General features: G+C 38.1%; 1 protein-coding gene across 2 annotated transcripts in view; it reads left to right on the forward strand.

Annotated features, from left to right (window-relative positions):
* Nucleotides 1-13,234, forward strand: part of TMEM245 (transmembrane protein 245) — a 77,913-nt gene that overhangs the window by 15,485 nt on the left and 49,194 nt on the right. Inside the window, exons 4-7 of one of the 2 annotated variants that reach the window (XM_054584557.1) lie at nt 1,409-1,525; nt 3,851-4,066; nt 6,698-6,867; nt 9,643-9,666. In XM_054584557.1, coding sequence (XP_054440532.1) covers nt 1,409-1,525; nt 3,851-4,066; nt 6,698-6,867; nt 9,643-9,666 — 527 coding nt within the window. The remainder of the gene's footprint in view (nt 1-1,408; nt 1,526-3,850; nt 4,067-6,697; nt 6,868-9,642; nt 9,667-13,234) is intronic. The other variant, XM_054584558.1, reaches the window with a different exon arrangement.

A 13,234-nucleotide genomic window follows, 5' to 3' on the forward strand; every position in this document is an offset into this window, starting at 1 on the left:
TCATTTATTAGGTACGTGTAGTTCATTTGGGGATGAAATTCATTGGCTTGGCAGAATTCTGTGTTATCATTATCACATTGAGTATTGGCCTCCCAAAAATAAGGTCCCAGCTGTATGAATGTGGGTATACTATTTGGTAACAAACAAGGAGCGATCAGTGTTCTTAGTTGTGGACAATGGAATCCATGCTAGCTGGTCTAAATAGAAAGGGATACTGATTAGCATACAGAATTTTTGCATATAGAATTTTTGGAAAGACCAGACAGTTAAACTTGTATACGACACAGGCAGAAGTAATGCAGCCAGGAGAAATGCTCAGTGACACCCAAGGACTGAAGGAGCAGAAGTACCATAGCTGCTGCTACCTGCCGCAGAGCTAGAGATTAGATAGCAGAACATCTGAAACTTCTGTTTAAGTTCCTGTGGAAATGCCATATGCCTCTGTGACTGTGTTTGACATGTATACACACAGTGTAAGTTCCAAATTACTGTGTGTCCACCTAGTATACACACAGTATAAGTTCCAAATTACTGTGAGTCACTTTGGTCTTCACAGTGTTGCACACGTGTGCCTGCTTGGTGGAAACCGTATCACATGTGGAGCCTTAGCTGTAAGGGAGTCCAAAAAACGTAGTCTTTAGCTTTCAAGTCTCTAGGGTGCAGGAAAGCATGCTAGAATCTGATATTCTGTCAGCTAGCCTGTGCTGTCTTCCATAACATGTTAAAGACTAATAATTACTGACAAATCTTATTGGCCAGTAAATGTTTTATTTGAGGCTACTACAGATGGTTAATCTTGGTGTACTACCTATTGGGAACTTAACAGGGGAACATATAACATGAAACAGGGTAATAATATTTTAGATTTTTAAGTAGTGGATTTTGCCTATGCTGAACTATGTGCTTTATAGATGTATGTAGTTTTGCATAGGACCCATACACTACATATTCATTTGTAGAATGTTATAATTGAGAGCACCAAATAAGGGCTGTCCTATACTGTATGTACTATGAGCTAGTCATGCAAACAAGAATGAGATAGTCTACATTCAGGAAGCTCACAGACTTGGTGTGGCAGTGTTTTTCAACAGAAAAGTGCATTAAAATTAACCTGTGAAGTTAAAAAATATAAATGTGGCACTCTACGCTTATATATCCTCTGTCTGCCATTATGTACCAGCATGAAGTTTCCAAATGAAAAAGAGTCCCGGAACCTGCATTTTTAGCAGACTTCCCTGTTGATTCTTAAGTATTCTTCCTTAGCAAATAATGACAGGGTCTGGTGGGTCACTAATAACCATTTTGTTTTACTGCTGTTGAAACTTAGAACTGTGTTTTAGTTTGCAAGTTATTTCCCACTTTGTTCATGTGCTTTTAAAAGGTTTGAAAACGCATGCTTGTTTTACAGGGGCAGAGTTATCCGGGCAAGTCATCTCCATGGCCGCGTCTACTCTGGCAACCTTGGCTATCTCTATCACAGGATACGAATCGAGCGCTGAAGACCAGCCCTCGACTCAGCCTGAAGGTGACTGACCTTATGATGGAATGCCTTCAAAATCATTCTGGAAAATGAAACGGACGTAGAATATAAAATTAAGAAAGATACTAGGATTACAAAGAGCTACTTACTGGCCCTTCACTTTTCTCTCTGATTCCTTTCTACATTTTTTTCCTTCTCAACTTTGTTCTCACATATCACTTTTTTCACACATTTAATTATTTACCTTCTTAGGTTGCTATCTTGATTCTTCATTTTCTTCCCTTTTTAAAAAAATGCTTCCTTCCCTTCCTCCCTTCCTTGTTATTTCTCATCCTAATTTCATATTATTTTCCTTTTCTCAGTGCCCTATTTACCTTTGTCCATATTTTCCCCTCCATGATCCTTTTTATATCTTCCATTTCTTCCATAGCGGTGAGTTCTCCTCCATGGTTCTATTTTGCTGTAACTTTTTATGTTGCTTTTTTGGTTGTTGTTCCCTTTCTCCAAACCTTCCCTTTGGCTTTTACATTCTAACTTCTAGTCATCCATTTCTCTAGCATTACCTGCTTCTCAAAATTTGCTTTGCATGCCTCATGCTGTTAATATGTTGGCTGTTTCTGTTAAAAGAGACCCCTCTGGTTGTTCTGGGGCCAGTGCTCCTGTGGGATCCAGCTGGCTGATTCAGGTCAGCTGCGGAGCCACCCTGTACGCACAGAGTTCAGGGACGTGAAAGGCCACTCTCCTGGGCCAACAGGTCCTTTTAGTGACAAAGGTTTTGGAGTTGAGGAATGTTTTTAGTGAGCTCTGTTTGAAGAGCTGACGTTAGAGAAGTCTCGAAGGAAAGGTCAGCTAAGAAGAATGCATTTGGAGTAGTAGGACAACTTACTTTTCTTGCATACTGAATTGTGTTTTCAAAGTGGAGAAGGGATGATGTTTTGGTTACTGACTTACTATTCTTCTAAATGTCTGCCACATCCACCAACATGAAGTTTCCATATTAGAAAGATACTCAGAGAGCAAAGTGAACCAGAAACATACCTAGCTTGGGCTTTAACCCCAAATCTCAGGGCAGAGTGTTAGTTCTGGTGAGGGGGCTGATTTACCGTGGTGCTGGTTAAATCAGTAGTAAAAATTTACTACAGCTAAACATTTAGTGTTAAAAGGAACACTGAGGAAACTACAAAGTAGCACTACTGTGTAGTTGCTTATGAAAATTTTGAATACAGGGAAGGCATTCTTTCAACCAATATTTAGTGAATACACTATGTGTCAGGTACTGTTCTGTGTGCTAGGAATTCAGTGGAGGGAGAACGAGACAGACAAGTTCTTAGCTCTCTGGGAGCTGACACCCAGCTGAAGGGAGAGAGTGGACAGGGTAGGTGGAACATGATACCGCTATACAAAACTGTAAAGGCTATGGGGCAGGTAGAGGCTGGGACTACGGATGATCTTGCTTTTTTTTCTCTTCTGTTTAGGTTTTCTGAAATAGATACTTTTGTCAATAACTTATTTGTGGCAGACAAAATATGAGTTTTAGGACCTTATTTCCATCATCATGGTATATACTGAGTAATATTGTTTCAAGAGTTATGATTTCTGACACAGGAGTCATATGTGGTATATTTTGTTAAAACTAAGAAATAGAAATAATATAGTCCTGTATTAAAATGTAACATAGTAGTTGCTTTATTAGAAAACAGGGCCTCATGTGAAATAATTCAGTATGATTTCCTTTATTTGAAAATTACTCACCCCCAGAAATCTTGTTTTATATCTCATTCTAAGAGAAAATAAGAAACACATGTTTCAAAGCCCGGGTTCTTCTTGTAAGATCAGTTGGCTCCATTTTAGGTGAAATGACAATGAAAAGCCACATGGTGTCAGAAATATATATATAAATGCATCTAATATAAAGTTATATTAAAAGAAGAGAAGTTTTTAAGTACAGGAATTCTATATGTTAATGTTTGTTCCTTCATGGTTTGAGTCATTTTCATGCACTAATTATAATTCTCAGCTGTTTTATTATATGTTTTTCTTTAGTTGTTTAAATGATGACTATATTAATAAAGATATGTCATAAAAAGCTTGAACAGTATAAAGTAAAAAGGAAATATTCCCCGTACCCAACCCTACCCCCAACAAATTTAATTAATTTCCCTAGATTTAAACACTGCCAGCATTGTTAATTCATCACATATATTTCAGTGTATATGCAAGCACATATCCAGATCTTTTCTTTTAACCCAATGTAATCATATGATCAGAATACACTTTGAAGGCTTAAAATAGAGTAGCTGAGAGAATTGCTCTGTATTACTGTTCCTTGATGTGGACTAAGGTGGCGGGTAATTTGTTTTCTTTCTCCAGAAACCATGGACAGAGGAGAACCCCCTCCATCATTGTCCTCTTCTTCACCTTCTACCCCTTCACCCACACTGGGCAGACAAAAGCCTGAAATCGGAACGTTCCTTAGAAAGAAGAAAACTAGCGATGTCTACTTTGTGGCTCTTGTTTGGGCCATCATTGCTGTCCAGCTCTGGTTGAACCTGTGGATTGTGCAGCTGTTGCCAGTGCCGATTGCAGGTAAAAAAATTTTTTTCTTTTACTTTTGGATTTTAATACTTGGGATAATTTTACTCTCTTTTTAAATTAAACGATCCTGTGTTTGCATTTAAATAGTAAACATTATTTTGGAAATGTATTACTTGATTCTTCTTTAACATTTCTCTTTTAAGCTCAAAAATGTATTTAGTGTCTACAATTTCATGTGGCATTACAGCCTGATAGTGCCATGTGGAGAGCAGACGGTGTAGCCATCTATAATTCTGTGGAGGGGAAGGGTAACAATCTGGATTTTGGGTTTATGATTGAATTTCGAGAGCTGCTCTAAATGAAGGGCATTTTACATTTTACATTGGATTTTTTATTCAATGGAAATACGGGTTTTAAGAACTATATGTATGCAAAATTGTGATTATTTTTTTGTTTGACAGAAAATTAAATTTCTTGTACACATACTGTATGTTTCATATCAAATGGAATCATATAGCTTTTCATAAATCATTAAACTAGGTCTCTGTACCTGAATACCATGGTAAATTAAAGCCCACCTCTACTGCGCTGATTTTTCTAAAGGCACCTTTTAATGCTGACAAGAGTGAGAAAGAGTTTTCTCTGACTCAGGTGCATTGTAGAAGAGTCTTTTATAATTTCCTGGTGGTGTGGGCTTTTTTTCTTACTGCAGTCACAGTCTTTGCCAAATTGATTAAGTCTTCAGTTGATGCTTGGGATCCTGCCATTTAGATATCTCCTAAATTTGATTAGTCCTGTATCCTATGTCAAAGTTCCACTATTGATTTAAACATAACCTGATTATTGGAAGCCTGTTTTCTACCATGGTCTAACCTTATTGGACCTTTACCTTCTAGATCATTACTTTTCAAACTTATTATTCTCATTAAGTTGGGCAGTTAATTAAATAGTTACTGTTTCTTTAAAGATTTGTTATGAACAGAACACTGCATAGTGTCTGTCCTTAGGGAACATGAAATATAAATGGTTGAAGTTTGTGTCTGCTTCTTATGTCTTTAAGCAGAACTTCTGTTTGGCAGTTGAAGCAAGAACATTTGTAATTAAGCAAGTCACAGAGTACGTACAGCCATGCTTTCTATAAGGAATTTATAGAACTGCTTAGTGACAGTTTAAATTGCTCTTCTGGATTGCTCCATACTTTGGTTTTGCCAGATGATTTCTTTTATGCTGGAAAATCATGAGTCAGCTATTGGAACCTCTTTTCCTTTAAAGTTTATTATTAGCAAGAGTTACTTTTGCTTAAGTCACTTCTTAACCCTCAGGCCATCGTAGGAATTTGACATGGCTCGAGAGAGCAGGCTGTGAACAGGGTTGTCCCCAGAAGGTTTTCTACAGTCTATAAATACTCTGGGCTTATTCTAAAGATTATGGGACCTTTCCTAGGACCTCTCTAGAGATTTAAAAATACTAATTAAGGAATTGTTGAACTAATAAAGGAATGTAACACTGAGTTCATGGTTCAAAATAGTAAGCTGTGAAGCGTTTAGAAACCCCTGGAGTTAGGGAAATTGTAGTGGTTGGATCAGTTATTCAAACTTCAAGGTAACTCTCACAGGTAGGTAACACTTCTTTCTAGTCCCACCACCTTCTTAGCTGGCCTTTAACAGGAAACTTTCCTCCTGGTTGAAGGGCTGCCTCATTGCCTAACTCCAGAGGGGTACATTGATTTTGGTGGTCTGTGAGTGAAGGTGTGCAGCGCCCAGACTCAGGGACCATTCATAATAGCCCTGCTTATACCCAGCCTGCTTCTCAACTGCATACTGGTAAAAGATTGAGATGTACATCTCTGGCTGGTGTGGCTCAGTTGGTTGGGCATTGCAAACCAAAAGGTCATGGGTTTGATCCCCGGTCTAGGTACATGCCTAGGTTGTAGGTTCGTTTACACACCCCTCTTCGGGGCACGTATGAAAGACAACTAATTGATGTTTCTTTCTCACTCCCTCTCTCTCTTTCTCCCCCACCACCCCCTGTCTCTAAACCCTCTCTCCCTTCCTCTCTGTCTAAAAGCATGAAAAAAATGTCCTTGGGTAAGGATTAAAAAAAAGAAAAAATCAGGTATATAGAGCAACATCAAGTAGAGAAATAGGAACATAAATGAAAATGTTGCCTGCAGTGGTATAAAAACACGATGTGTATGGAATACCTTTACTTTCTTAGCCACTAAACATTAAAAAAAAAATCTAAGGAAAAGAACAAAATTTGGCAGTAGCAGCTATAATAGCCAAAGAGGTTAGGACATGTCAGGGGTTAGTACTTTTTACCCCAGAAGGGGTAAGGTGTGAGGGTTTGTAGTCACTGAAATTTTCATGATCAAGGTATCTTATGTTTATATAGGCTATGAAATAATCCCTGACTACTTCAGGGATTCAGACTCCGCAAAGAAGAGAGTAAGTACACGGGCAGGTGGAGTTGGTGTGAAAAGTTGTTTGTCCCAATACCATCAATTTGGAGTAAATGCCTTGAACATCCTTCCCTCCCCCTCTCCTTTTTTTAAAAATTGATCTTTATTTTAATACTAGCTTTGCTGTTTTAGAAAAGTCACCTGAAACTAAAGGACCTTTTCCCGGTATAACTTTGTAATCTCTGTTTTGTTCACACATGTACTTCTTATCTTCTCCATAGTCTGGATACTCAAAAAGCTTGTCATTCACTTCGGCGCCGTGCACTTCCTGGAGAAGCGCTGCTCCGAGTGGTGGCGGGCCGTGGAGAGCTTCCTCAAGGAGCGGCAGGGCGCGCTAGCGCCCTGGCCGGTCATCGGGCTGGGCAAATTCTTGTTAAAAGTCGATAGCAAGGTATTGTATTTTAAGAATTCGGGCTGTGTTAACGGAGTTTCTATATTTCATTGTATGAAATGTTCTCTTGAGTGTTTATACTGGAATTTCTGACAACACATTTAAAATGCAATTCTGTGATGAAATAGAAAGTTTATTATTATGGTTTATGGAAGGATAGGATATATTTAGTTTAAATAATTATAAGCATCAAGTTGAAACCCAGAGAGGTTAACTGATTTATAAAAATTCCATAAGCCCGGCAGTGGCTCAGTTCAGTGACTATTTTTGGAATAATTCCCATGTCTCATATTGTGCTAAGTCCTGGGGCAAAGCAGATGAATCATAGAAACCTAGATGCAGAAGCTCTGTTTAGGCAGAGACAGCAATCCATTAAAATTCAGAGGCAGTTGTTAGATTCAGAGGCTTATTTAGCATAGGCTCTGAATCCACCTTCTGGTTTCAGATCCCAATTCAGCTGCTTATTAGTTGTGTGACTTTAGATAGTTTCTTAACCTTTCTGTGCCTTTGTTTCCTTATTAATACAATGGGTGGAAGAGCATGTGCCTCATAGATTGGTTTGTGAATGTTAAATGAGTTAATACATGTACAATTCCTAGATCAGAGCCTGCTATACACTAAGCTCTATACAAGTGTTAGCTGTTACAATTTGTGGAGGAAAAGTATTGTGTTGGCCAAAAAGTCCGTTTAGTTTTTACCATAAGATGAGACACATTTTTCATTTTCACCAATAACTTTGTTGATTTGGATATTTTGAGTACATTGGCTGTCTCCTGTGTGGTATAACGCTGATTGTTCTCAGTGTCTCGATCTGATCGCTATCAACTTCAACTGGTCTGCCGGACCGTGGAGCATTGCCCAGTGAGGAATATCTAGCGTAAAACTTCGCAAACCACTTTTGACACATTCAGTCAGTCACAGCACCTTCTCCATACACTGCACAAATCTTTTTTTTTTTTTTGCGCGTTTCAGTTGCATTTTTACCTTTCTTGAAATAATAAAGCGTAATATACTGAAAATGTTGAGTATTTTCTTCCTTCTTCCAGATTAAAATGGCTACACAAAAATTGACCAGTTTTGATGTTTTATTTCAGTGCACACTGATATGGCAGCTGTCGCAATATAGTCTAACAAAAATTGTTTCGAGTGAAGGTAAAGACAACTAACTGCTATAGAGCCATTTCAGTGGAACTGAGCAGACTTTTTGGCCAACCCAATATGGACAGGATACAGGGGTAGTACTGAGGAAAAAAAGGACTCACTGTTGGTGAGGCAGAGGGAGAGGGTTTTGTAGAGGAGGTAACGCCAGGGCAAATTCTGAGGCATAAAAGTAGGAGTTTGTTAGGTTAGGTAGACATGGCAAGAAGGTTACACGGATAGAGCGGTGCAAAGGCACAGAGACGTCAACACCGTGAATTCTTAGGGAATGCCAAGAAACTGGTCATGGCTGGGCTGTATGAAGTGGTGACTGGTGGGAGGGAAGCCTGGGGGCAGGTGGGACTGGATCAGGAAGGTCTGTCTGTGTGCCATGCCGCGTGAGCTGGACTTCGTCACGGAGGCCCGTCACTATTTCCTTCAGCAGGTCTGTTCATGACTGAAGGTCGAGAAGTACTGTTGGGTGAAACCAGTGTAGATATACTGGCGCGCATGTAGAGGGGAGGTCGTAAATCTTTTAAGTGCGTAATAAAATATCCTGGGTCAAAGGAGAAGCGGGGATACATTTTCTTTCATACTGCCTGTCTCCTGGAAAGTTTGCCAGTTTTTTAATTCCCACCAGTGCCACAGATGAGAATACCTGTTTCCTTGAGCCCTTGCCAAGGTATATTATAGTAACAAAAAGGCTTTTTTGGTTTTGTAAAAAGAAGTATCTCAATGTTGTTTTAATCTAAAATTTTTAAAAATAAAAATGAGGCTGATCATCCTTTTGTATCCTTATCGGCTAACTATAGTTTTCTTTTGTAATTTGCCTATTTGTATTCTTACTAATTTTTTCAACTTTTTAAAATAAGAGGGAATCTAAGACTTTGCTTAAAATTTCAGCATATTTATCACATCTCTCTAGTATTGGAATGAAACTTTATCTTACTAGAGCAGATTTAGCACTTCGAACTGTTTAAAGAGCGTAACTCTTATTTTCAGTTAATGTCTTAGTCTTCCCACTATAATATCTTGCTTTTTTTTTTTTTATAGAAAAGTATGTGCCTAAAATTGGGGTGGAAGGAAATACACCAAATAGTAACAGAATTTTAGATACCCTTGCATTTTGACCAGGTGTCCTCTGTTCCAAATGAGCACCAAAATGTTTTACTCTTTAAAAAATGTGAAATAACTAACATTATAAAGCTGCAACTACAAACTTCAATGAAAATGCAAGATAGGAACAAAACTGGCTTATACAGGGACTAAAAATCTTTTTGGCGCATGATGTGAAAGGATCTTAATTATAATTTTAATACCTGGAATTTGGTGAGGCTATTTAAAGCTACAAACTTTCAGGTTATTTTATGTTTTTAATTGTTGCATTGCCAGCAAAGCTTGTGGTTATCCTCACTGTAATCACTGTATATCTTACAGGAATAACTATAGTTACGCAATTTTATAACTTTGTTAATGCATTACAGTTTTTTTTTTACTAGTTTTTCTTTCGTCTGGGATAACTTCCTCCTCATGCTCTCAGTGGCTTTCTTTTCTTTTCTTTTCATACTGTTATTGCATTCTCTAATGATATTCCACTGTTCTTATCTTCTCTTCCTCACCTTACCCCCCATCCTCAAGCTCTGGCACTGGCTAAATAAGAAGGTAAATGAACATGCGGGTGTTGGTTTTTACTGTTCAGTTCTGTAACTTTTCCCTGTATTTCCATTCTCACTCTGTTTCTGTCTGTATTGCAAGCTAAGTTTTTGTTATTAAAGCTCTAATTATAAGCTATGGAAGGTCATGAGGCATTGATACTGTCACAGTACAATTTGCTGAAATCCCCAAGCTGTGTTATGTAGGATATTGGTAGTATATCCTTGCTCAAGTGTGTGTAAGAAGTGCTGGCTTGTAGTCCTTGTGTCCACTGTGATTTCCATGCCTTTTCAGCTCTGTGAGGTGGCTCAGTCTGACCCCCTAGACCCCTTTGATGTATGAGAGCACATAGGCAATGGCTACTGAAAAGGGAAGAGAATTCTTTATTGCCAATTTTTCTTTAAATGACACAGGAAGTTTTCAAAAGATGAATCTGTACAGGAAGTATTTTGTGTAATTCCCTAGGCTGGTGATTTTATGTATTGCCATTTTTATAATTAGTATTCCAGAATTTTATTTTTAACTTAAAAAAGGTGGTAGTCATGGCCTGTGACATCTAATTTCATGTGTTTCCCAAGATACAGGTTGTGTCTGTGGTAAATGATTCATGCGATTGGCTTGGAATTGTAAAGGTACATTTTTTATAACTTCAATAAAGGCTAATCCAGGTATTCTAGGAGTGATACACCTCTAACGTATAGTCTACATATAGTAGTTCTAGATTTAATTTCATTAGATTCCTAGGACAGATAGCAAGAGGTGACATCATTTACATGTATTGTGTTTAAACACAGTAGGCTGTAAAAGTTTTCAGTGGAAATACTATCACAGGCTTTAAGAAAGAGATGGAAATAGATCAAAAGGCCACTTTTGTGTGTAGAGATCAGGATTTCATTCTTTTGAAACAGAAAGGGGAGACTTGACAATGCCTAAAGTTTTAAACTTTGGGTTGAAAATAAACGGTGTGGAAAATATAAATAGACACACACTACCTTCACCACTACCACCACCATGTGTGGACGGGGCGGGGGCGGGGGAGAGAGAGAGAGAGAGACAGACAGACACACACGGCGGGGGGACAGGGAGACACACACACATACACGGGAGACACACACACACACACACACACACACACACACACACACGGTTGTACATCCCTCCATTTCCTACAAAACTAGTCTAAGTAAATTAGTTTAATCCTTGGCAGGTGATAGTGCTGCAAACATGTCACATTTCCTTATTCTAATCAAAGTAGGTGGTTTAATATGTTTTCCTAATTTGTATACATAAATATGTTGAAATGAATTTTTTTTCAAGAGATGATAGAAAGGAGGCTTAAAGTCATTAGATTTAGTTTGATTTAAAGCTAAATGAGTTAGATCACCTAATTTATGTGCCTAACTTACAGCTGACTAACGAGTGAGTTTTAAAAGATTCCTAGGAGGTCAAATAGCTTTTTTCTTTTCCTTGCTGATTCCATGTAGCATAGATAAAGCATTGGTGTAGAGTTGAAGTAACTGCTTTAAGTTCTGAGAGTGTGTGCTCCATGAGAGCACATAAATAAGTTGGGGATTCTTATTTTTAAAAAATTAAAAAAAAATCTTCACCTGAGGATAAGCCCATTGATCTTAGAAAGAGAGAGAAATATCTATCGGCCGCCTCACCCCTGCCCACGTACCCCAGCCAGGGATGAACCCGAAACCCAGGCATGTGCCCTGACTGGGGATCGAACCTACAGTTTTTTAGTCTGTGGGACAACAGTCCAACCAAGTGAGCCACCTGGTGAGAGTGAGCTGAAGATTATTTTTTTACTTGTATCCAAGGTCAGAAAATTGCAGTATTCCAAGTTCAAGTGGAACAAACTGGGAAACAAGAAGCGAGAACATTGATTATATACACTGAGACTCAACTAGATTTAGTTAAAAAACAAAGCAAAACAAAAACCTACAAGCCTACATGCACAATGGAATAGAAAACTAAGTAGTGGCTTGACACTTTTTAAATAGCTTGATAAGTAAGACCAGTGAGCTTAGAAATTTGAGTGTCTTTTCATACGATTGTAAATTTACCAACATCTCTAAATGTTTTACACTTGAAACATTCAAAATGTCATTTGAAAACGTCTCTTCTTCTTTTAGAAAATAAAGTTCAAAAGCTAAAATAATTCTCACAGCCTGGAAGACTGGGGAAATTTCTAGGGAGTGCGATTTCCACGAACAAGGCAGTGGTGGCAGGTGGTGTGGTTTCCTTTGCCCAGAGCAGATCGCCCGACAGGGTCAGCCCCAGGGACAGCACCAGCCTCGGAACAGCCCCTCTGGCGCCCCCTCTGGATCCTCTCCTCCATCTCCTGCCCCTTCTCCACTGCTTCCTCTGTGCGCGTTTCTCCTTCTATGTCTTTTGAGTTTGTTTCCTTGTGAGTTTTGTTCCATTCACTCTTTCAGGGAATGCTTTTCCTCCATAAAAGTTTGCTATTCATTTTGTTTTTCCTCCTCTTTTGGTCCCTAGTTTTACACACCAACTCCCTCCTCCCCGCATTTTTTCTTCTCTTGACTTTTTCCGTTTCCCTTCTTTAATAAGCCTTTCCCTGTCTTTCCCAGTCCTCTCTCTCTTTCACAGTCCTTTTGTCCTGTTTCTTTTTTCCATCTAAGCCATAATGTGACTAGAAACCCCTTCAACTTTTTTAGCTTATGTATTGAGCATCCTAAATGATTTTATTTATTTTAAATTTTGAATAAAACATTTAACCCTTTTTAACCCTTACTGTTATCCCTTGAATATAAATTTTTATTTAGGTGACTTTTAGTGTGGATTTTTTATAATCCTTCATTATATAGTTTGTGATAGGAAAATTCTACCCTTGTTGAAAAACTTCATTCACCAGGGTTACAAGGGTAACATTTGATTTTGTAATGTTGATGTACATAATGTTTACGAATATTCTGTGCTTTATATGTTAAAGGTACCCAGACATAAATTAGGATACTTATACTTTGTAAATAGAACATCATTTATGTGAAAAAAAAAACCCAAAAAACCCAAAACATTTTAGGATATGACTTTTCTAAAAACAAACAAACAAACAAAAACGGAGGCTCCCCAGCTATTTTCAGAAATTGTAATTTGTGAATACAGATCTGGTCTTAATTCTGAAATTATTTTATTTATGCTTGCCTGTTCAGGTATATGTTAACTGAGCCGTTACCTCGTGCTATACATTGAAGTTTTGGAGAACAAAGTAGTAGTAATACAGCACTAGTCCTTTCTTCAGGAAGTTTTCTCATGAATGAGGTGTAGAGTTGGTTTCTGATTGTGAAACTTTCCAGTTTCATTGATTTTAGAACTTATATTCAAAATATGACATCTGACCTTCCATATCTTAGAAACCTGTTGTTTTTTTTTAAATCTTTGCATTGTCTTCAGTGCTTCGGTAGCACAAACTGAAAATTAACTCTCTTGTTTGAAGCTGTAATTGTCAAGATAGAAGGTAAACTTTTTATCCTTAGGTTTACAGTAGCATGGATCTCCTAGTGACAGTATCCTTCAGGAAAGATAAGGGGGATACAAGCTTTTAAGCTTT

Source organism: Pteronotus mesoamericanus, unplaced genomic scaffold (genome assembly GCF_021234165.1).
Source record: "Pteronotus mesoamericanus isolate MK-2021 breed Mesoamerican mustached bat unplaced genomic scaffold, CSHL_Meso_final contig_78, whole genome shotgun sequence".
NCBI lineage: Eukaryota > Metazoa > Chordata > Mammalia > Chiroptera > Mormoopidae > Pteronotus > Pteronotus mesoamericanus.